At 31.3% G+C, this 26,872-nt stretch overlaps 1 protein-coding gene across 1 annotated transcript in view; it reads right to left on the bottom strand.

Annotated features, from left to right (window-relative positions):
- LOC129612386 (uncharacterized) overlaps positions 1 to 21,582 on the bottom strand; it is a 28,632-nt gene extending 7,050 nt beyond the window's left edge. Inside the window, exons 1-2 of the mRNA XM_055525986.1 lie at positions 21,248 to 21,582; positions 2,788 to 2,836 (exon numbers count right to left, since the gene is read on the bottom strand). Coding sequence (XP_055381961.1) covers positions 2,788 to 2,836; positions 21,248 to 21,374 — 176 coding nt within the window. The 5' untranslated portion in view covers positions 21,375 to 21,582. The remainder of the gene's footprint in view (positions 1 to 2,787; positions 2,837 to 21,247) is intronic.
- Positions 21,583 to 26,872: the final 5,290 nt, after the last annotated feature.

Genomic DNA, 26,872 nt, shown 5'->3' with positions numbered 1-26,872 from the left:
GCTCCGGGGCGCGTGTCTGGGGATACGCTGACGATGTGGCCTTCGTCGTGCGGGGAAAATTTGAGAGCACTATTTCTGATCTTCTACAGCAAAATTTACGTGTTGTGGAAAGGTGGTGCAAAGGCGTTGAGTTAAATATAAATCCAAGCAAGAGCACCTTGGTCGCCTTCACCAGACGCAGAAGCAGGGACAGATTAACGAGCCCAATTCTGTTTGGTGAACGTATTAGTTACTCGAGGGAGGTGAAGTATCTGGGGGTAACCCTGGATGATCGTCTCTCTTGGAATACCCATATCGATAGAGTTATCGGGAGAGCTACGGCGGCCTTGTGGACGTGTAGGAGTTTTATCGGGGGGACCTGGGGAATTAGTCCCAGAATAGCACTGTGGCTATATACGGCCCTTGCTAGGCCCATCGTCACCTATGCGTCGATTGTATGGTGCCGTAAGGCTCAGCAGGCGGGTGTGCGGGCCAAGCTGGAAAAGCTACAGAGGCTGGCCTGCCTGGGAGTGACCGGGGCGATGCGGACGGCTCCCACCGCTGCATTGGAGGTGATGATCGGATTGCCGCCACTGCACCTCCATATATTGAAGGAAGCTCGGCTGGTGACTTACCGACTTCTCTCTGGCGAGGACGGGGCAGGGCTAAAGTTGGCCTACAGAACTCACAGAGACTTCATTGAGGGCGATCCGATTCTTAGGATAACCATGTCAGATACCTGTCTGCCGCGGTACAACTTCGACCACAAGTACAGGGTTCTGTTTCCTGATCGATGGACGTGGGATCGGGGTGGTCCGGTACTTAGGTCGGGTTCGAGCGTGTGGTATGCGGACGGGTCCAAAACGGAGTCGGGGTTGGGCTCGGGCGTATACGGTGTCCGCCCGGACACGCGTGTATATGCAACCCTTGACCCGTATTGCACAGTGTTCCAGGCCGAAATACATGCAATAGAAATCTGTCTGAGAATCAATTTGGAAAGGGGGTATAGAAACCGCACCATCTATGTGTTCTCAGACAGCAGGGCTGCACTGCTGGCGCTCCGTTCAGCTCAGGTTACATCCAAGCTGGTCTGGAGCTGCCTTGCTGCACTTATGGAATTGGCATCGGAAAACAGAGTGATGCTCATTTGGGTGCCGGGCCATAGTGGCCATGCGGGCAACGAAGTTGCCGATGAGTTGGCGCGGAGGGGATCTGGGGCTGCCATTGTGCAGCCGCTGCCTTTCTGTGGTCTGCCTTCTTCCGCCGTGGGGGCCAGGCTTGCCTGCCTACTCGCGGCGGAATGCAGTCGTCACTGGCGGGACACGAAAGGGTGCCGTCATGCGAAGGTGTTTGTTCCGGCGTGCTCCGGCGGATTCGCTGCGGAGTTGCTGGGGATGAGCAGGAGCCGGGTTCGCACTATTGCGAATTTCTTCACGGGGCACTGCCCGGTGAAATACCGCCTGCACAGGCTGGGGAAGTCGGGCTCCCCCCTGTGCAGATTTTGTGGGGGTGGCGATGAGACCGCCGTGCACATTCTCTGCGACTGTCCGGCACTGGCTGTTCGGCGCCGCAATTGTCTTGGACATGGGTCCCTAAGTGTTCGGGAACTATTGTCCAACTCCCTTAGGGATATCGCCGGCTTTGTGATTGGGACGGGGATATTATAGACGGGAGAGTGGGGTGGCTACAATAAGTCAAAAATGGCTGCGGTGGCTTGGGGGGATGCTCCTGTCCCACTCGGTTCCCTTAGAATCTACGAATCTACGAATCTTATGCTATTTCTAGTTTTAAACAGCTAAAACAATTAAGTAAATATTAGCAGTAAGAAAATTTAGCAATTATTTGCAAAGTCTGCAGGATAAATTAATATTTTGAAAAGCTTTCGAATTTGTGATTAATCGATTGAATGTGATTAAACGTAAAATTGTTAATAATTAAGAACAGTTCGATAGTTTTATGTTTATAGAAAAGCGTATGGGAACAATGGTATGAATTTTGCAACATTAACATAATAATCATAATAATACTCATAATAACTATGAAATTGAAAACTAAATGCTTAATTTTAAAGGGCTTATCTGATAAAAAAAGATATAGAGAGACAGCTAAGGCAAACTCAGGGAAAAAATTTGAATTTTATTCAGCAATTCAAATAACGCTACTTTAGCAATGGATTTTGCAAATGATTTTTCTGTATTATAAAATTTAGATTATTTTAGAATCTTAGCGTGAAAAAAAGCTAAAAACACGATTGGTATAAGAATGCATTTAATATTTTTGAAGTCTTTTTTACTAACCGTAAAATCTTAAATAAATCTTGAACCGCAATGGAATCAGAATGAACGTTGTCCTATTTACTTTCTATTTACGTTTAATTACTTTCTTAGATGTGAAAAAATGTGAAGTCGGCCGAGTTCAGTTTTCGCAGTATTTTGATTTTTTTACGAAAAATCCCTAAAAATTTTATAAGTATAAAATTTTAATAAGATAACATTTTTATAAAGACGAAATAGAGTATTATGTGGAGTTTCAAATTTTTTATTGAACATTTTCCTTGAAGCTCTTATCAGCTTTCTACTGAATTCTCTAAAATTACTAATTACTCAATGATCCTGTTCCCAAAGCGCTGTAGACTATTTTTCATGTAACGGTATAGTACTTTCAAAAGTTGTAGATTATACATATTTATTTTTAGTATTTTCCAGAAGTAGTATTTAATATAAGAAATTATGTTCTCTGAATATAGAATTTTAGTTCGGTTTAAAATAGATTAGGTTTTAGGTTTTAAATATAAAATATTATACTTACTGTTCCTGAAAACTAGCTGTTGCTACACTTATTTTATTTGCTATGGTATCTGAAATAAAAAAAATTTTGTTTTTCTTCTTTTTATTTTCTTTTATTTTTTTAAATTTTTTAAAATCAGAGTGCAAAAATTAGTATTTGGTTACAAAAGCTAAGAGTTTCATCAATTCCGGTCTTTTTACTTACATTTTGCTCTTTTCTTCTTGAATATTTGGCCTATCAATTGTTTAATTTTTTTTTAATTTTAATTTGAGTGGCTACTCTGATACCAATCAGGGCAGTGGAAAGGCACTGCATTAGACAGAAAAACTTTAATTAAAAATTAAAAAAAAAATTCAAATCAACTTCAATTTCTTTTTAACTTTTATCTAATTAGAAAAAATAAAATAAAATACTTATACAATTTCCAGATGGCTTTTGAAAACAAATAAAACAAACGAGAATATTCAGGGATTTATACCCTGTACCTAGACAATCTGAATTTAAAAATTTGTTTTTGAAATATCTAGAATTGGCTTTCATTGTTGTATACTAATTTCTCAAACCTGTCAAACCACTCTATAGAAACTTCACGAATATGTCTAACCTATGATTGGACGCACGACTGCCAAATTTCATGAATCTAACTTTATTATTTTTTCGAATATTTTAGATTTGCTTTTGATGTTGTGTGCCAGCTACCCAAACCGGTCAAGCTATTCCGTCAAAACTTCAAGGATATTATCTGCCCTGAAATTGGACAACAACTGCTAAGTTTCATGAATTTAACTTTATTATTTTTTTGAGTATTTTATATTAGGAGTTCCATGCCAACTACTCGCACCTGTCAAACCATCCCATCAATATTTCAGGGATATATCTGACCTGAAATTGGACACATTAATGCGACGTTACATGAATCTTACTTTATTATTTTTCCGAATATTTAAAAAGAGTTTTTGGAGCTGTATGGCAGTTACCCGAACCTGTCAAGATATTCCACCAAAACTTCAGGCATTATGTGAACTATAATTGTACACCGAACTATCAAGTTTCTTGAATCTGATTTTATTTTTCCGAATTTTTAAAATTAGCTTTTGGAGTTGTATGGCAACCACCCGAACCTGTTAAGGTTTTCCACCAAAACTTTAGGTATATATGTGAACTATAATTGGGCACATGACTGACAAGTTTCATGAATCTGATTTTATTATTTTTCCGAATATTTAAAATTTATTTTTGGAGTTGTAGCTACTCGAACCAGTGCAGTCATTTCATTAAAATATTTAGAACATATGTAAATTGTAAGACACATCTTTGCAAATTTTGATATAAATATCTTTGTTAGTTTTTGAAATATTTAAAAAAACCTCTTTGAGTGGTATGGCAGGTACCTGAACTTGTTGTTCGAATTGGTCCGGTTATTCGTTTTCGAGTTATCTTTCGATCGGACGGACGGGCGCACATGACTAATTCAACGCAGAATTTTACGCTGAGCAGGCATGTATGTATTTAAAAAATTTTACTGAAAAATCCTTATATACGTATGTATATTGAAGAAAATATTGGGTATTTTAAATAATCAGTTCTAACGTAAAATTAATACAAAATATCTCGGCAAATTAAAAATTTAAACCTGCAAAAATAGGATGTTTGGATTTATAGCATGTCTAAATTTCTAAATCATTTTTAAAAATTTTGCTTATACGAGTGCATACAACAAAATATATTTCAAGTTTGAGAAAATCAAAGCACAAGAATAACAATTTCTTGTTATTGGTTACACTTTTGTATATACACAACCAGAAATAAGAAAGCGATACCGAATCGAAACATTTTTTGGGTAAGATATCGCTACGTACACCGAAATAAAATTTTTCGGAAACTTAAAATTAAAAAGGGACTTTTTCTTTTGGCACAACATAAACATTGAATAAAAATTGAAATTTTAATATTTTCAGGATTTCAAGAAATGTTTAAACAATTTTAAAAATGATGTTGATGAATTTGATGCTAATGATGTTGATTATTTCTTCTTTAATTTTTTTAGGATTCCTTAAAAATTTTGAAAATAAGTGCTTGTAGTTTCTCTCTGTCCGTCGATCAGTCTTTGGACCCGTTTGCAAAAGTTGGAGAAAGAGGGCTGAAATTTCATAATATATAAATGGAGCTTTACTAGAAACTTATTTCCGTAGAAGAGCTATTTCTGCCCCACCCTTCAAAGTTGTAACCCCTCTAAAAATTGTAACCCATCAAAGACCAATTTCAAAGAAACCATAAACATATTTAAAACTTTTCAAACATTACTACTAGCTTTTTTTTTACAGCGGCACAACATAACTGTATATTAAAAAGAAATGACTGCAAATTAACCGTTACCTAAAGCCCGTTTTTTGAAATTTTTGATATCGACTTTCTTGTATAAAATAGGTTGTAGAAGTCTGAAACTTTTGCAATACCAGTTTTGGAGAACTATCGATATATTGCATCATCGGTATTTGTGATATATCGATAGTTTTGTAACGCAACTTCCTGTGCAGTATAATAAAAGCTCAGGTGTACCAACAAGATAAATCTACTTAAAAAAACAATTCTGGAATACCACATTGGCGGAGCAGAAGTATATTTCTAGTTTTATCTTTATTTTGTTATTCCCTTTTTTGTTAGTCCTTTCTCATTTCTTAATTAATGTCTTTACATCTAAGAAGTCCCAATGCTAAGAGAGAAACTTGAAAGCAAGTTTTTTTTAAATCGAAGTGGCTATTTTTTGAGAAGAAATATTAAAATAAATTCACACTTATTATAAAGCAGGTAAAATTTCTAAAATATATTTGAAAAATCAAGAAAATATATTAATATTTTCATTTATAATTATTTTAAAATTCTTGAAACAGCGGAAAAACAACAAGCACAACCTTCGCCTTCAATGTTTAAATGTTACTCAAAGCATTTCATTATTTTTAAGTGAACAGCTTTTTTTTTCTCATAGGGTACGTTAACTCAAGATATGGGAAGTAACTGTGGTGTCAAGTTGAAAATATAATTAATGAAAGATAATTATTGAATATTGATGTAAATACATAGTAAAAAAAAAGTTTTAAGAGGGAATTAGAAAATAATATCTAAAATACAATCAAATATTATTTTTTAAATACAAATTTTATATACACTACTAAAAGTTACCTCTATTTTTGAGAAAAATTTTTAAAACTTAATATATTACCTAAGTAAAAAAATATTTGAAAGGTTTTGGAAAAGACAATAATATATTTTTATGACCGGATTCGAATATCTTTTTTATTTTTAAAATAAATAATATCTTACGAATAGCAAATGACTCAAAAACTCCGATTGTAAAATGACAGGTAGTAAGTACTGATGTAAATTTTTGTCCGTTTGCGTTTACTATTAAGATTCATAAACAGGCAGGGCCATTTTGTAAATAGATTGCTCTTGTTTACCTGGTAATAAAATATGAAAGCAGAGAACAACAAAATTTTTGAAGCAGTCAATATGACATGTTTGAAATAGTTTTAAAATAATTATTTAAAAAAAAATTGATTGGAAGTAGGTAGATACATATTTATTTTTAATAACTTAAAAACTAACTGAAATTATTTGAAACAATTTTTTAAGTAACGTATAAATCACCGAAACGAGATAATTCAAATTGTTGAAATGTGTCAACCTATAGATATTACTTTTACTAACATTTTTGTTACCCGACACTATTCAACTTACCTTATTGAGAAATACAAAATGTGCATGAAAAATCATACATCCTTCTTCATTAACATTTGAAACCATACTGAATTATGAATTTGAAATTTTTTATCATTTTTTCTTTCCTCCTACCTTTCTTTCTTTTTCGTGCAATAGAATTTAAATGGGAAGCTTTTTAAAAAATGTGTATAATATCCTGAGATTTTTTAAAATATTAAACTCTTTTTTAGGTAAAAAAAGAAAAAAATAATAAAAAATATGACACGATCAATGGCGTTTAAAGAAAAAACCAGCAACGAAGCCAAAAATTCGTAATATTTCGTAAAAAAAATTGAGTATTGGGACTTGTTAGATTGGATTTGTTTTACTTCTGTTGGTTTTTTAGTTTTATTTTGATAAGTATATGCATTGAACTATTCACATAATTAGCACATGTAGGAGATATACATGGTTAGACATGCATACATAGCAATATAATGTATAACTATAATGCTTAAATAGTAATGTTAAAGGTACATTACTATGTAAGCAAATACCAATATCTACATACGATTGACATGATTTCAATTTTTAAAAGCAGAATATCTACATACATTATGTATATTTATCTACATATAATAAAGATATACATACATATTTTATTCTCATCTCATTGCGTTAACATTAAAAATTTTTCTTCTTTATTCAAAGAACTGTTTTTATCAAAACAGTGGTAATTTGTTCTAAATGTAGCGTTTCAATAAATATTAATTTAAATGTGAATTTAAGTTCATTTTGTGAATCTATTTGTTGACTAAAATGCTCGAAATTCAGTATCTACGGATATGAATGTTAATAATGTAATTGAACAATGCGATCTTCAGTCTATTCCTGGTAAAGACGGAAACTTATATGAATTAGTTGTTGTACAGCGTAAGAAATGGCTACATATCTCTCCTTTTGAAAGAAACACTCTATCTCAGAACTTAATGAATTATGTTTCCTCTACACTAAAAATTGACGAATCTCTCATAAAATGTTCCAAATTGGTAAGAAAAGATGCTTAAGATAAATTTTGGCCATCAGGAATTTAAATTACAGATTTTATTTTTCAAAAAACCTTATCATTAGTTCATGTAAAACAAATTATTTAACACATGCGAAATAAAACAAAATTTCCAATGTAACACATAATACTTTGGTGCTGACTGCATCGTTCTCATTGAATTCATCATCACCGTTATATTATTACGCACACAATAACTCTTATTATGATTCTAATGCATCTTTCTCGTCTGAATTTTTATTTAATACGGCGAATTCAACTTTCCCTTTTAATAATTTGTTTTGATTATGTTTATAATTGTTTAGGATTATGCATTAAAATTAATGAATTCTACAGAACAGCATGCAATTTTTTTCTGTTGTTGCTCGTTCTAAAACATGACTGCACAACGAAATTTTTTCTTCTGAATTTTTCGACGAATCTGTTTATCATGTTTATCGAAAAAACAGAAGCTCATTAACTAGAAGTCGGCGGCTTTGTGGTGGAGTGCTATAAGAAACGAAATTATCATACCGCAGTCAGCTTATTACACTTTTCAATAAAGACAACTTCATTGAACAATTATGTCTAAGATTTACATTTAATAACTCCAACACTTCTTGTATTAATGTTTCTAGTAAAAAGAATTTATTTATATTCCTCCAAATAGTGGATTTGAAGTTTATAAGTTACATATTCAATATTATATTGGGTGATTTCAATTTACCCTCAATTTCGTAGCAATATTTCGTTAATAGCGTAAATAAATTTTTAATGCCATTTAACGCTAATTTTTGTTATTCATATTTTGTAGAGTCATTATTTTCGTTTGTTTTAGTCCAAATCAACAACATTTTTAATATATTAAATAGATTATTTTAATAAATTTGATATTCCTATAGTAAAAAAAGATTTATATCACCCACCTTTATTAATTAAGTTTAAATTTGCTAACGATTTACCTGTTGAAATTGTAAATATTCATCAATTCAATTTTAATTTTGGTGATTTCTCCTCGTTAAATAAATTTTTATCTCTTATAATTAGCATGAAATTTTAAATGAAAAATTTAGATTAAATAAATCTTATAATTATTTTTTTTAAATTTTATTTTTAGGCAATGAAAAGTGTATTGGATTCTAGGTATTCACCTTGATATAATAAAAGGCTTCTTGCTTTGAAAAATGAAAAAAACAATGATTTCAAAAAATTTAGGCGGAGCTCACTTCTTGCAAATAAAACAATTTTTTGAAAGGTTGTATAAGGAATTTGATTTTCTGTTCCGACTTGTGAATCAGATATGAAATCTAACCACAAGTCTCTTTTTACCGACCGTATTGTATATACAATAGGAAGGTTATGTGATGGCAACAAATTTTGCATATCGAGTTTTCGATGGGAATGCACTTCTCCATAGTAGGGAAGTGTAAATAAACTATTTTTAACAACCTGTCGGTCTGTGTGTGCACGCGTGTATCTCAACACGGACTGATGTGTATATGACACGGACTGATCAACTTTTGGGATATATCAGCCTCGGGAACTGCACTTTTTAGCGGTCCTGTTTTACATTTTTGACTATTTTGAAGAAAATATTCAATCGATTTACTTGAAATTTTATATATAAGCTCAGCCTGACCGCCCGCGAGACCCGCACACTTTTGGTAGAAATCAGGTGTCAGTAACTGGACATTTACTACGGGCCAAATATACATGTTTGCGTATATAAAGAGAAATAATCGACCGATTTCATTGAAATTTAATATTTAAATTCTTAAACATATAAATTTTAAAACAATGAACATATAAATTTTTTTGGAAAGATCAGGGCTCGAAAACTGATCTGCGGGCCGATTTTACATTTTGCACCATATCTACGGAACGAATTGATGGAATTTCTTGAAATTTGGTATTTGAGTTCTCGTTGTTACCGAAACTAATTGGCGAGCATTTCAGGAAATTCGGGTAGCACAAAGCGAAACTCTACCAAGAGCCAAATTTACATTTATCTAGGTATGTTAGCTATAGTCCCAAAAATTGGAAAGAAGTATTTAACAGACATTTTTATAATATCCTGCATCACTTTCACTTAACTAGACAATACACATTGCGGTCGGTTATGTGCTGACCACATCAGATTTTTTTTTAATTCCTATGTCTCATAGGGCTGGTGCACGAAAACCATGAACACCAATTTCTTACGTCATCAATTTAGGTAGATGCGAGCCTATCGTATTTTTTTTTAAATATTTAAGGTTTTTGATACATATTTACTATTTTATTTTGCTAGTATTTTTAATATTGGATATTATTGAAATATAGCAATTATGTAATATGTCTAACATGTATAATGTAATGTGTATAAAGCTATATAATAATATTCAATATAATTTTTAGGGTGACCTGAATCGAGAACCTTCTGTTAAAAGACCAGTGCAATAACCACTACACCATTGGTCAGGTCTGTAAGTCTCTTTGGGCTTATATTAACATGTATAAACGATCTTCTGGTTTTCCTATTGGCGTTTTTTATAATGATTCTATTGCGTTCAATGTTCTATCGACATGTACTTTTTTCGCTCAAAACTTTGAGTCAGTTTACGAGAAATCAATTCATTCTCTGCCATTGAATTACAATAACACTATTGGTCAGGTTTTGGATGTAGGATGTTTGCAATTGACTTATACTGAAGTTTATGATAAGATTTTTCAATCTGATCATAACTTGAGTGTTCGCCCAGATTCCAAATGCTCTCCTAAAGAATTGCATTTCTACTCTATCTGGACCTTTTATGTTAATTTTTGATAGATCTTAGAAAGAAGCAAATTTTCTTGGTGAGCGAAAATTTTCGAAAATTTTTCCTGTTTTAAAAAATGGTTCTAAGTTGAATATTAAAAATTATAGATCGGTAGCTAAGTCATGCGCTATATCAAAAATATTTGAAGCCATAGTTACCGATAAAATTTACTTTTTAGTCAAGGTTCGTCCTCTCCTTGAATATGTTGCTCTTATTTGGAGGTCATCGTATGAAAAGCATATAAAGCGTATTGGGTCTGTTCAAAAGAATATGGTTAGATTTTCATTACGTGAATTTAATTGGGAGTTAAATACAATTGGTTACACTTCCCAGTGTACGCTAATTGATATTCTAACACTGAGATGTAGACGTTACGTTGCGTTATCATATATTTATTTAATATTTATGTACCAGTACACACTGTCAGAAATCGTCGTTTTCTTTATCTCGCAGAGCAATAACTATGGTTTTTGGTAGCCTATAGTTGCTTCACAACGTTTATTTAACATTTGCGCCTCTCTATTAAATTTTGACTCTAATTGGACCAAAATTCAAAAAGACATCACCAAATTTCTCAATTACAATTATTCTTAGGTTTTAAACATATTTTACATTTAAAATTTTGTTTTATATTTTATTAAATTTTTCTTTAGTTAATATTTAACTAAATTTATATTTATACTCATATGAACCTATATTTGAAGGGTACACTAAATTTACCTTACCGTTTGTAACGCTAGGAAATAATGATCTGAGATATAGACTCAAGTGTATGTTTTTGATTAGCGTCGAATTATGAGTCGATTCAGCTTTGTCCGCCCATCCGTCTGTCCCAGCGATGACTTAAAAATTAATTGAGCTAAGTTCATCAAATTTTCACAAATGATTTATTGTAGTAAGTGCCAGAACCCTATTTAAATTGGAAAGGATCGACATACTGGTTCGGATAGCTGCCATACAGCTTCAAAATTTATTGGGCTATATCTTAGAATCTATGAAAATCGTGGTATTGAAATTTCGCACAAGTAAATATATTAGTAGGAGAATGCGTCTGATGAGAGTTGTTGAAATTGCTAGGCTTCTTCTGGTAGCTACCATACAACTTCAAAAGTTATTTGACTGTATCTCAGAAACTATAAAAGCTGTGATATTGAAATTTCACACAAGTGAATATATTAGTAGGGCCAATGCGCTTGATAAAAGTTGTTGAAATTGTTTGGCTCCTTATGGTGGCTGCCATACAACTTCCTAATTTATTTGACTGTATTATCTCAGAAACAATAAAAGCTGTGATATTGAAATTTCACACAAGTGAATATAATAGTCGGGCCAATGTGTTTGATAAACGTCATCGAAATTGCTTGGCTTCTTCTGGTAGCTACCATACAACTTCAAAAGTTATTTGACTATATCTCAGAAACTATAAAAGCTGTGATATTGAAATTTCACACAAGAGAATATATTAATACGGCCAATGTGCTTGATAAAAATTGTTGAAATTGCTTGGCTTCTTGTGGTATTTGTTTAATAAAATAACAATATAAAATGGTCTTCTTGTTTAAATCGGCAGGAAGCCATATTGGTGACCCCTACTGAACAATGTGTTAAAAGTTTTTATTAAAACTAAAATTGTAATATATGTTTTATTAAACATTCAAAAAGAATTTTAAATGAATTACAATAAAATTTTGTAATTAAAATAAAAGTTCACTAATGTTAATAGTAATCAAAACGTTAATATAAAATTTATAAATAAAACAATTACAACAAAAAAAAACATAGTCATCATATAATTATTGAATTTAATTTCAATGTTGTGTTAACATAAAAATATTGTGTGTATATTGGGGCTATATATACATATGCATAAAGTTTTTCAAAATTTGGATTTTTTTTCATCTATAAAGGCATTATATCATAATTTTTCAATTATAATTTTCGGTTTATTAATTAATTTTTTTAATTAGCAATACAAATATTATTTTATTTAATTAATTAAATTTTAAAATAATATATACATTATAATTTTAACTTCTAAAAATTTAAAATTTTTCAATATTAATTTTTCTTAGATATTGAAAATAAAAAGCATTATATAATATAAATTACATCTTTAAATTTTTTTTACATATTCGGGGCATGCATATATAGGAATTGTATTTAATGATCTTTATATTTTTTTTTTTTAATATTGATATATTGAAACTTAATTTTTCAAATTTAAGACGCATATATGTACATTGGGGTATGCACATATACATTGTCAAAATTTAAGTGCATTGTGACCTTTCATATTGATATATTTTTTTTTTACCTGAAGTGATCATACATTTATTTTTTTATTTTTTGGTGAATACAGTTAAACTATTTTTTATTGAACGCTAATTTAATTAATGAATTTTAAATGAAAATAATATTAAATTAAACCAAGTTTTTCTTTTCATTTTAAAAATTTTTTTTAAATATATGATTCGAGGATTCATATATTTATATGAAATTATTTTGAGGAGATTCTTGAATTCGCAATAGCTATTTTTGCATCGATACTATTAAATTTTTTGATTTCAATTTTAACTATTTTACCATTTTATACACTTGCCGAAATTTTGTTTTCATTTAAACATTTCATTTTAATTTGATACAAATTTTTCTTTGTTTTATCTGGCAGATAAAATTTATGAGGCTTCTTAATCCGGGTTTTTAAATGCAGTTTCGAGAACAAATATATACGCGAAGATATGCGCTAGCTCCCCAGTTTCGGGTCAAATTACCGACACTTCATCTAATTTAGAAGATCGTTTGTCGAGAATCAAAGAAATGTTAGCAAAACTCAATACGTGATTAACTTTTCGAAGTCGTTCTAGAAGTCGGAATTCCAGTCCGCCTTTAGGCAACCCATGTGTTGATACCACCAAAAATTCGGGCGTGACGCGCTAAAATGTGTAGGGTGGTGTAGATTCTCTGCCTCCTTTCATAAGGCAAACTCTACTTTCATCACTAAAAAAACGAATTCCCCAAACTAAAGCGCCCCGTTATTGTCGCGGCTAATAACGGGAATTACTCTTCACGCCGCTTATTCGTAAGAGACGTTAACAACGACATTTTATTTCTTGTTGACACGGGCGCTGACGTCTCTGTTATACCAAGTCGGGAAAACATTGGATGCAAAAATCGGCCTTCGGTCTTCTTGCTTTCTACTGCAAACGGCACTCCTATACAAACTTGCGGTACTAAACTACTTCAACTAAACATCAGTTTGCGTAGACAATTTTCACTCGCTTTTATCATCGCGTCAGTAGGTAGACCTATAATGGGGACTGACTTTTTGGAACGTTTCGGGCTATTGGTAGATCTTAAGAACAGGAGATTGGTAGATTCAAGCACAAATATGTCGGATGAGGTTTTGCAGGCTAAGGTTGACGTTATTACATCTTTGCATTACGTCGTGGAAAGTGAATACGGAGAAATTCTTAAAAATTATCCAACCCTTACTCAGGATTCAGATTATTCCGCACCTGTTAAACATTCGGTGGTTCATCACATCGTAACCAAGGGACAACTTCCTTTTTCCTCTCCACGTAGACTTGATTCAGTACGTCATAAAACGGCTAAAACAGAATTCGAATATATGGCCAGTATCGGGATATGTAGACCTTCTTCGTCATCCGTTTCGTCGATCTTGTTTGGGCATATCACTTGATCCCTGTTTCCCAAGACGACACGCATAAAACGGCAATAACTACTCCTTTCGGCATGGTCGAGTTTAGTCGTATGCCTTTCGGACTTCGAAATGCCGCTCAAACCTTCCAACGATTTATGGAGGAGGTCACTCGCGGTCGCGATTTCATATTTGTATATATCGACGACATTTTGTTCGCCAGTTCTACTCCATCCGAGCATAAGCAACACCTGCAAAACCTTTTCAAAACGTCTGTCCGAATATGATATTAAGATTAACAGTTCTAAGTACGCTTTCGGTGTTTCGGAATTGGATTTCTTGAGTCACAAGATTTCTAGTGCTGGTATATTTCCTTCACAGGATCGCGTACCTAATTCAGTTTAATTTCGCGGTACCTAATTCAGTCCGCCAAATACAACGCTTTATAGGTATGGTTAACTATTACCATCGGTTCGTAACCGATCTTGTTACATTATTTTCTCCTATTTACACTCATATCTCTGAGTTACTTAGGAGGCCAAGGACTGCCAAAAACTTTAGTTGGCCTGAAAGTCTCAATGACGCGTTTATGGTAGTTAAGGACGCTCTTGTCAAGATCACTTTCGAATGGAACGTCTAGTATCGCTACGGATGCTTCTGATATTACCGTCGGCGCACTCTAATTCTTTTCGAGAAAACTCACCCCCGCCGAGCAAAAATACTCAGCCTTTGATCGCGAGCTACTGCCTATTTATTTAGCTATAAAACATTTTCGGTATTTCGTAGAAGGACGTGAATTTTCAATACTTGCCGACCTCAAACCTTTAGTAACGGCTCTTTTCACCAAACCCGAGCGAAGCCCGCGGCAAGCCAGACACTTAGATTATATTTCGCAGTTCAGGACTAATATACGTCACATTCGTTATAGTGATAACGTTGTCGCTGATGGTTTAGCGCGAATAGATAGTTTGGATTCTTCTTCCGGCAAATTCATTGTCAATCTTGGAAAAGTTTCCAAAGCTCAGGAGACTGACGAGGAGCTAAAAAACCTTCTCTCTGACTTGTCATCGAGTTTCAAACTTCAAAAAATTTCGCTCCCTGGTTTGGACGTGTATTGCGAGGTCTCTACCTCGCGATATCGCCCTTACATTCCAAACCCTTTGCGTCGCAGTATTTTCGAACACTTACATAGTTTTTCTCACCCGGGAATTCGTGCTTCGCGTAAGCTTGCAACGGATAAGTATTTTTGGCCGAGGATGAATGTTGACGTCGCGAAATGGACTAGAGCTTGTTTAGCTTGCCAAAGATCGAAAATTCAACGACACACAAAATCACAATTCGGGGAATGTGACCTACCTTCGGGCTAATTCGAACATATCCATATGAATCTGGTAGGCCTTTTACCGATTTCCGCTGGCAATCATACATCTTAACAATTGTCGATCGTTTTCCGCGATGGCCTGAGGCTTATGGTATCAGGAGCATGACTGCGTCGACAGTCGCGCGCACTTTCGCCGAGAATTACATTCCACGATTCGGAACTCCATCTTGAATAACCACGGACCAGGATTCACAATTTGAATCTAAGTTATTTGCAGAACTAACGAGTTTACCCGGTATCCACAAGATCCACACGACCCCTTACCATCCTCAGTCGAACGGAATGGTAGAACGGTTTCACCGACAACATAAATCCGCGTTACGTGCTCGTGGTAACACGGTGCATTGGAGTTCCGAGCTCCCAATCGTGCTTTTAGTATTTGGGCCGCAATCAAAGAGGATTTAGGATGTTCCCCGGCAGAAATGGTATACAGACAAAATCTTCGTTTATCTGGTGAGATTTTTGCCGACGAAAACCAGATGTTAACGACTGCGACACTGTCATAACGCGACTTCACGAAACTATGTGTAATCTAATTCCAGCGGCACCGAGAGAAACCGAACAAAAAGTTTTCATTCCAAAAGATTTACATAATTGCCAACACGTTTTCGTTCGGGTTGATAAAGTAAAAACGGGATTAACACCTCCTTATGACGGACCATTCAGGGTCATTAGAAGATTTAGAAAACATTTTGTGATAGATATTAACGGACGAAATTCTTCTATTTCAATTGACCGTTTGAAGCCTGCATTTAGCATTCTGGCGTCAGAATCAAATAGTCATAAGGGTCCACGTTACTTTGAGTTTAAATAATTCTTGTAGATAGATAAATTTTTCTTACCTTTTTCATTTTTTTTACTTGCAATTTTCATATTTCATACTACAATTTTTAATTCGAGTCATATTAAATTTTTTTATCTTATTTTAAAAACGTTAAATCTCATTTTAAATAAATCACCCTGAAGTTGAGATCTTTCTCACAAAAGGTTCTACACGCCTGACTTGATTTTTAAATTATTGAAAAAACACTTTCAGACACTTTCTTAAATATTAACATACTCTCTTAAACTTGGCTTAATTTTGTATATTTAAATTACCTACATAATGATTCACTTACACATTAATAATTTAGTTTAATTTCGAAAAATGAATTAACTGTAAAATTCATTTTTCTCTCATTATAATATGTATAAATGATTTGAAATTCTATACTTAACATAGATTCTATTCTATAAATGGTCATAGTGCAGTTAAGTTGATTTAAAATAAGCATGTGTTCTTTAAGTGTAATAAAAATAATTATAAGTGTTTTAAGTTGAACATTAAAAATAAGTTGTGTATAAAAATAATAATTATAAATGAATTAATAAATAATAATAAATTAATAATAAAAGAACATTTTAACTTAAAATAAAATTGTTGCGATTTGTCGTCTTCTTGTTTAAATCGGCAGAAAGCCATGCAACTTCAAAATTTATTTGACTGTATTATCTCTGAAACAATAAAAGCTGTGATATTGAAATTTCACCCAAGTGAATATAATAGTAGGGCCAATGTGTTTGATAAACGTCGTCGAAATTGCTTGGCTTCTTCTGGTAGCTACCATACAACTTCAAAAGTTATTTGACTGTATCTTAGAAAATATAAAAGCTGTGATATTGAAATTTCACACAAATGAATATAGTAGTAGGGCCAAGGTGACTGATAAAAATTGTCGAAATTGATTGGCTCCTTGTGGTGGCTGCCACACAACTTCAAAAGTTATTTGGCTATATCTCAAAAACTATAAAAGCTGTGATATTGAAATTTCACACAAGTGAATATAATAGTAGGGCCAATGTGTTTGATAAACGTCGTCGAAATTACTTGGCTTCTTCTGGTAGCTATCATACAACTTCAAAAGTTATTTGACTGTATCTTAGAAACTATAAAAGCTGTGATATTGAAATTTCACACATGTGAATATATTAGTACGGCCATTGTGATTGATAAAACTTGTTGAAATTGATTGGCTTCTTCTGGTATCTACCATACAACTTCAAAAGTTATTTGACTGTGTCTCAGAAACTATAAAAGCTGTGATATTTAAATTTCACACAACTGAATATATTAGTAGGGCCAATGTGCTTGATAAAACCTGTTGAAATTGCTTGGCTCCTTATGGTGGCTGCCATTCAACTTCAAAATTTATTTGGCTATATTATCTCAGAAACAATAAAAGCTGTGATATTGAAATTTCACACAAGTTAATATAATAGTAGGGCCAATGTGTTTGATAAACGTCGTCGAAATTTCCTGGCTTCTTCTGGTAGCTTCAAAAGTTATTTGACTGCATCTCAGAAACTATAAAAGCTGTGATATTGAAATTTCACACAAGTGGATATATTAGTAGGGTAAATGTGGTTGATAAAAGTAGTTAAAATTGATTGGCTCCTTATGGTGACTGCCACATAACTTTAATTGTAATTTGGCCATATCTTAGAAAATATTAAAAACATGGTACTGAAATTTTGCATAAATTAATATGGTAATACGACAATTTAAAGTTATAGCTTGTCCCATAGTCATATATTTATTCGCACATAGGATAACAAATTCGTACGGATATCACAGAGTTGACGGGGTCAACTATATTTTTTTATGCTCCAGTACTCATAACTCACAGAGAGTAAATTATTTTTGTTAAAATTTTTACATGTAATAATATTTGCGCAGCCAATGTTAGTTCCCCGATTATAAAAATTGTTTTTTTTTTTTGTTCGCGTTGAATTATCTTAAATTTTTAACGCCTTTGATATAATATGTGATGCATGTAATTGTGTTATATATATACATGATAGTGTTATTATAACCAAACATGAAATGAAGAAAACGTTGTATAAATATTATTTGAAAAATATCTACTGCAATTACACATATCAGCGGCACACAGGAATTGTAATGTGCATCATATCAACTTTTTAGCACTTTTCCAAAAATTTTTTGAAAAAAAGTGCTTATTAGTTTCACTCTGTCCGTCCGTCCGTCCGTCCGTCCGTCCGTCCGTCCGTCCGTCTGTCCGTCCGTCCGTCCGTCCGTCCGTCCGTGTGTCTGTTTACAAAACTTCTATACCCTTGAAGATAGAAAGCTGAAATTTTATATGTACATAGATCTTTACTAGAAACTTATTTCTGTAGAACAAAATTTTTACCTATCTCCTCCCCTCTAGAAGTTATACCCCCCCAAAACCCTAAAAATGGCCTTTTTTAACTATTTGTTGCAATGAAACCATAAGCATTTTTGAAATTTTGCAAACGCAGAAAAGCAGCGGCTTGCTTCCCCTAGCGCGGCATACTATATTTGAACTTTAGAAAAACAAAATGGCCGTTCAAATTTACCGTTATCTAAAGTCCTTTTTTTGCAAATTTTTGATGTCGTTTTTTTCCAAGCTACAGCCTGTAGAAGCTTGAAATTTTAGGTGCTTTTAGACATTATCAAATAGTTCATTTCGCTAGAAGAAAATTTTTTTCCATCTCCACCCCCTCTCAAGTTATCGCCTCTTGAAATTTGTAAAATTTGAATTTTTGACACCTTATATTTCCGAAACCGCAAGCTTTTTCAAATTTCTATTAACGCAAAAAGTTAACGGTAAATTCCATGAAATTAAAAAATATAATTATTTTTCTTAACTCACAAAATTAAACCTTAAAATCGAGCATTATGTTAACCCCACTTTATATTAATTTTTGCTTCATTTCAAAGACTGCATAAATCATTCATCCTAAATATATGCAACCCTAGAAATAGTTTTGTATATGAATGAAAATAATTTTAATAGTGTGATAGGTACATAGACTACATAGACTGTATTTAAAAGCAAAATTTTCATTTGTTGAAGGGAAAAGTGCTACAATACAAACCATTGGTTTGACCCAACTTTATTATATTTTCAATATTTTTATTATTTAATAAATATTTTTATTTTGTTAACTTTTCATATTTTATCAATAAAATATCGTTTATTGTTTCTAACTTCTTGAGTTTCACATGCTTAAGCGAAAAAACATTTTTGACGGTTGCGAATAAACTGGCAAGTTGAGATATTATTTTTGAATATAAGTATAAGTATTGTTTATATGAACAATACTTTTACTTATATTGTGTTGTTTCATGTCTTCAATGTACATCACGTTTTCACGAAATATTTTGAATGAAAAAATAGGATATAGAAACAAAAAGAAAAATTTTCAAATTTCACTAATTTTCAAATTAATTTTTATATTTAGGAAAATAATGTTATGAAATTCATAAAATTCAAAAATATATTTTTCCCTTTTTGCTCATTTATTTATATCAATTTATTAATACTTGACAAAAATCGATGATTGGACGATAATATTATATCGACTTTAAAACCATCGATAGTTGAAAACTATCGATAGTGTCATCGATAGTTCTCCACCTCTATGTAATACTAATTAAAAAACTTTACCAACTCAATCCCCTCGCAAGTTATTTGGAAATAAAAAATTGAAAAAATTAAAAAAGGGAAAAATTTGATTTTTCCTAAAGTTCGAATGATTGGTATTCCGAAAGTACACAAAATACATAATCAAGTAATGTGTTTGTTTTAAGCCCTTCACTAGACCTTTCAGAAACTGTTTGTTTGATGACCCTATCTTTTTCGGAACGGAAGTTATAATCAAAAAAGCTTAGATAACCAAAAATTTCGTGAAAATTCGCTAAAATCCCTGTATTTCGAAAACCCTTGAAATTTCGCACCTACGCCCGAACAAAAGTTTTACCCATTTTCGACCCTCTAACCAATGGTTGTTGTATACCTTTCTGAATCACCCAGTATATATATGTATGTTTACTGCCCTAGTAAGTATAAGACCACCACAAAGCATGTATGTATGTATGTATATAAATTAAAAGTTACAGAACTAATGATAAAATCACATGCTGCTCCTCTTAATGGTCAATAGGTACATTAGTTATTAAAAATTTCGAAGCTCATTTTTTTTATTTGGTACACGGAAAGTAAAAATATATTTTTTTGAAAAAATAAAATGCTGGTGGCAATTTTAATTTCAATATAGTATATTATAAATACATTATGTTCTATATGTAATAGATTTTTATTGCAAATATTTCTATTTTGCCCTAAGTTTTGAAACGCTTCTAGGATGTAAATCTAGTATCTAGGTGTATATATTTTATGTATTTTGCATATACCGGTTTTTTCTTTTATACAAACATTTGCACATGTGGTAATTTAGTTTTATTCATGTTTTACTTATGTAAAAATAACTTCTATTTAAAAAAATATCAGAAAAAATATAGCGCATTGAAAAATAAAACAGCAAGGTCTTTTAAGTAATGTTTTTTTTTTAATTTTTAGCTTGCGAACTCAAAATTTTATGTTTAATTTATATTATCGGTTATGTAGATCTATTGCAAAAAACATATTGCTTTACCTTTAACTAATTTCGAAGTTATCATAAATATTCGCCAGACCGAATTTTTTCCTAAGAAATTTAAAGAAATTACTATCCGAGAGCTTTAGGGAGCACCAGATTCGGAAAACCCTATTTCACTCCGGACTGAAAATTTTACTAATTTTTGATGCACCTAAGCAATAACTATATAATTATTGTGTACCTTTCTGACACCAAAATTAAACTAATATCAATAAATTAAAAATGTGGTTTAAAAAGTAATTTATTAAAAATAAATTTGGAAGTAATTTTTTAAAAATTCATTGCAATAATTTAGAAAAAGATATTAAAATAAAATTTTTTAAATTTTTTATATTTCATAGTTTATATCAATGACATGTTTTCAAGAGCAAACTCACTTCAGTCATAAATTCAACATTCTGACAATAATAAATTATTTATGTACATATAAAAATTACCTGGAACCGAATATTTCCAGATTAAAAATAAACCAATTAGCCTCAAAATCATGGTATTATTTGTGCAATACATTCCCTTCTTTTTTTTCTTCAAGAAATTTGAAAGCTGAATTACAGCTTTCGACATAATTGGAATCAGAATTAGTTTAACTTCAAAATTTTTATAAGTTTTATACAATTTATTCAATATCACTACGTCTGAAATGCAAAATTTCTCTGGATTTTAAAAAAAAATGTTAAACAAATTTAATCATATATTATAATTTTAAACTAACAACAATTTTTATATTCCGTTAAATTTCTTTGTTTAATAATTATTGTTAATTTTTATAAAGAATTGTTCACTATTTGTACTTCTACCATGTATGTAGGTTTGTAGAAATATGTATTTAAAATATGTGAGATGACGCAAACTAAACTTTATTTTGTTAAACTAGTGCAATTTAAAAAAACAAAATGTGTAATATCTGTTCAGCTATTCTAAGAACACTGAAGTTTTGAAAAATAATAGTTTTTATATCAGTTTTTTAAGATGTACCCTACCTCATAGAACACAATGTCTTATGATGTCTCCTATTGCAAATTACCAAAAAAAAATTGATGTAAAATACTAATTTTTGCTTTCTTTATTTCTTTATTTTGACAATTCAGTTTTTTGTAGAAGATATTATGTAATTATACAAATTCAGCGGTTTTCTTACGATTTCAGTACAATTTCATGTTCTTGGAAAGTAATCTGATTTAAATTGAAAGCTTATAAAAAATAACAAACGAACGGACTATTTGTAATAGCAAAATAAATTATATTTCAAAAGAGACTAAATTGCGCTTACACTATACACAAAAACACAAAGTTTCATGTGAGCTCTAGAAAATTTATTTTATTCTTTAAGGTTTGGCTGAATAAAAACATGTGTTAACATCAGATTTTTATGATGTAAAATCTTCACATTGGCTATATGTACGTATATGCATGTATATTTTGACCTTTTTACCGACCGTATTGTGTAAACAATAGGTAGGTTATGTGATGGCAACAAATTTTGCATATCGAGTTTTCGGTGGGAACGTACTTCTCCATGGTAGGGAAGTGTAAATAAACTATTTTTAGCAACCTGTCGGTCTGTCGGTCTGTCGGTCTGTCGGTCTGTGTGTGCACGCGTGTATCTCAAGTTCGGCTGAACCGATTTTGATGAAATTTTATATGTAAGTTTGTTTCCACCATGGCACGGATCGATCAACTTTTGGTATGTATCAGGCCTCGGGAACTGCACTTTTCAGCGGGCCTGTTTTACTTTTTTGAACATTTTGAAGAAAGTATTCAACCGATTTACTTGAAATTTTATATATAAGCTCAGCTCAACCGTCCGCAAAAATTCGTATGTTTTGGAAGAAATCAGGCATCGGCAACTAGACGTTTACTACGGGCCAAATATACATTTTTGTGTATATAAAGAGAAATAATCAACCGATTTCATTGAAATTTAATATATGAACTCCTCGTATTAAAACAATGAACATATAGATTTTTTGGAAAGATCAGGGCTCGAAAACGGATTTGCGGGCCTATTTTACATTTTTCACCATTTTGAAGAAAGTATTCAACCGATTTACTTGAAATTTCATATATAAGCTTTGCTCGATTCTACGCAAAAATTCCTAACTTTTGGAAGAAATCAGGCATCAGCAACTGGGCGTTTACTACGGGCCAAATATACATTTTTGTGTATATAAAGAGAAATAATCAACCGATTTCATTGAAATTTAATATATGAATTCCCCGTATTAAAACAATGAACATGTAAATTTTTTGGAAAGATCAGGCATCGGCAACTAGACGTTTACTACGGGCCAAACATACATTTTTGTGTATATAAAGAGAAATAATCAACCGATTTCATTGAAATTTAATATATGAACTCCTCATATTAAATCAATGAACATATAACTTTTTTTGGAAAGATCAGGGCTCGAGAACTGATTTGCGGGCCGATTTTACATTTTTCACCACAGAACAAATTGATGGAATTTCTTGAAATTTGATATTTGAGTTCTGGTTGTTACCGAAACTAACTGGCGAGCATTTCAGGGAATTCGGGTAGCACAAAACGAAACTCTTCTAAGAGCCAAATTTACATTTTTCTAAGTATGTTAACTATAAGCTTACTAATGTCCCAAAAATTGGAAAGAAGTATTTAACAGACATTTTTATAATATTCTGTAACACTTTCATTTAACTAGACAATACACAATGCGGTCGGTTATGTGCTGACCACATCAGATTTTTTTTTGTGTTAACGTGATATACCCAAAATTTTCACTAGAGATTAGAGGCCATATTCTTATTCTAAAGTGTGAAGAAAAGTAGACATCCCACCCATATTAACTTAGTGAAGTGTTATAATATCACTAAATATTGGACTACATAATATGTTTGGTTATGCTGTTGTCAATAGCGATTTCTGTATGCAATAAGGCCTTGACATTACAAAAAATTAAGACATACATTAATATTTTTGTATTTGATTCTATAGAATAAGGTTTTACTGGTATTACAAAAATTGAGACTATAGTATTTCTTTAGCCCATATATAAATTTCATACGGAAAGGCTGTGTCGTTGAGCGGTAAAATAATTTATTTACTGTTTAAAATTTAATTTTAATTTAAATTTAATGAACAAATATATTAATTTTTTGTGTTATTAAACAAAATGATGATTTATGATTTATATAAATAATTTTTTTTCATTTGTTCGTAATTTCTAGTTCCTTATTTATGAAACAAAGGTGGATTTTGAAAATATAGTACTAAAGTTTATTTAAAAAGAAAAAAATGACTTAATAAATTAGTAAGATTTGGTGCATTTTTAAAAGTTTTTATAATGCAGAAGCAATACTCTACGAGAAAAGCAGAACGTAAATGTTATACCTTCATTTACTTTTCCAAAGAACGAGATCATCAGGGATAAATGGCACCAACGAAGTATTTTTAATTTGTAAGAGCTTTAAATTTTATTCTGTTATTTATATTATTTAATCAATTACCTACTAATATTAAGATTTTAACAATTTAAATAAGTATGCAATTTAATCTCTAATAAAAGATAATTCAATAATTTTGTTTAATTTAAGTTAGTACATACATAGTTATTTATATGATAAAATTTGTAGGTTTTCTCATCAAATATTACTGGTTTTAAAAAAAATGGAATAAAAATTTTATTTTTTTATGTAAATATTTTATGTAGATAATAAAAAAAAAGAATTTAAATTTTTTTAAAAGAATTGTTTTATGTATTTACTATTTTTATTTTACCAAAAATGTTTTGTTACCTACTGCCTGTAATTTATTACCTGTTATTTATTCTAGTTTGTGAGGACATGAAATTTGATTTTTTTATTATTTAAATGAATAAAGATAAATTCTGTATATACTTTGCATTTAATCAGTTTTATTTTCTAAACATCCCAAATCACCATGAACATTTCCAATTTATTTAATAAAAAATACCTAATATAAAATATATTTCTTAAAAAAAGTACGTTGATCAGCTTTCAATACACCGTATGTATGTTTAAGTAAATTGTGTATTGCGAATGTTTGTGCCTGGGCCCTGGTTTTTTCTGTGAATGTTTTTGTAAAATTGCATATGAATTTGGGGCGAAATGACGTTTCTAAAAAATCATTTTTTTTGTTGCTTTTTTGGAAAAATTATGATTTTTGCCAATTTCCATTTTGAGTTTACTATGCGAAAAGTTAATTAAAACCTAAAAATATTTACCCAAAAATGTAATTTGGAGCTTTTTGACCAACATTACAAAAATTCGAATTTCGACTGAAAACTTTAACTATAATTTTTTATTAAATATATTTTCGAGTTTTTTCAGCATTTTTTGTACCGCCATATCAGACAACTTATCTGAGAAAATTGAGAGTACAAAATGATAATACAGTGAATAAAAAAACATTTGGTGCTATATTTTTTAGTTTAGAATACACGACTTAAAATAAAATCAATAAAAAATCAATAATAAATATTTTGTATAAGAACAACCTACAACATAATAACAAGTCTATAACAAACATAATAAAAACTTGTATATTTTTTAAAGTTTATAATGAGGTAGTTTAGGTAAACCAGTGCATTAGCCTTACTAAGAATGTGAAAATATTTCTTAATAAAATTAAAGTTATATACATACATACCTAAAAAGAATTATGTATATGAATTTTTAATATAAAAAGAATTCACATATGCAATAATTTTTATGAATTATGAAGCATATAAATTTAATTAATATAGTATACATGTGAAAAATATATGGATATATGTATATGTGATTATATCATAAGTATGCATTTTGGGAGGCATATCATACAAAATTAGCAAATCGTTAATATCAAATGTACATTTTTTTCAAACTTAATACTACGAAAAAAATTACAGTATTTCTTTCTTGTAGTGTAGCATTTATCAAAATGTTAGAAAAAGTACCGAGCCTGAAAGGTTTTTTTAAAATAAATTTTTAATTATTTTAATAGCACAGGACTTTAAGAATGTAAGCACTAATAAAGTAGAAGATTGAATTTTAACATTTTCTAATTAAAAATTTGAAAAAGTTGATCTTATGAAGATTTATGAAGTTAAAAAGGGTCCTCTACAGATCACATAAGAATACTTGTAAATTCGTCAGTGATAAACTGTCTCTCTCCCTAAGAGCCCAGGCATGTATTTCTGTCAGTCGTGAATAAGATTTTAAATCTAGATTATTACATAGCAATTAGAATATTACGAATTATCTAACGTGTCGTAGAAGATTTTTTGCAGAATAATAAAACATCGCTCAAGTGACACTAATCGCATGACGTCGTTTGCAAAATAATAGTGGTTGGTATTGGAATATTGATGGGAAAAGTCTGATTTGCTTACGAATCGCAGTTAAATCACAAATTCAGCAAAAACATTCATATATACTTTACTAGTAATTTAACAAATCAATGTAAACATAATTTGCAGAGTTTAAGTTTATTTTTTAACTTGCACGTTGACCATGGCGTTACTATTATTATCGGATATGGATTGGATATTCTAAAAAAATGAGGCTTTAATACAAAACAGAAATAAATCATACCTTCGAAAACATTAACTTAACCAAACTTGTTTTTAGGAAATTATGTATATATGTTGTTTGTACATACATATGTATATAATTACGATCATCTATGAGATCAATCCAATCGATCACATAGCCAATCAAACCAATAGTTTCCACCAATATCGATGGGTGTAAAAAGACACGGTACATTCTATACTATCTGGAACGACATAACTATGTACATATGTATGTGGCAGCGAATGTCTATCAAAGATTTACAATCATGATTGAGGTTGATGAAGATTGATGAGAGTTCCTGTTTCCATAGCAATCAATCTTCGTCAATATTTCTATATGCAATTTAAATTTAAAAACTTAAAAAACTGCCATTCCATTGTCAAATGGTAAAGCAGCTATTCATAGCCCATTTTATTTAAGAACTTGTTCAAGTTTTGAAAATGTTCCTAGGGCTGTTGTTTCGACTTTGAATTTGAATTCTCTTGTATCTGGAATTTTGGATTAGAAAT

This window comes from Condylostylus longicornis, unplaced genomic scaffold, assembly GCF_029603195.1.
Source record: "Condylostylus longicornis isolate FDR11 unplaced genomic scaffold, ASM2960319v2 ptg000001l, whole genome shotgun sequence".
NCBI lineage: Eukaryota > Metazoa > Arthropoda > Insecta > Diptera > Dolichopodidae > Condylostylus > Condylostylus longicornis.
The sequence above is the reverse complement of the archived record's forward strand: the minus strand, read 5'-3'. Positions and strand labels throughout refer to the sequence as shown.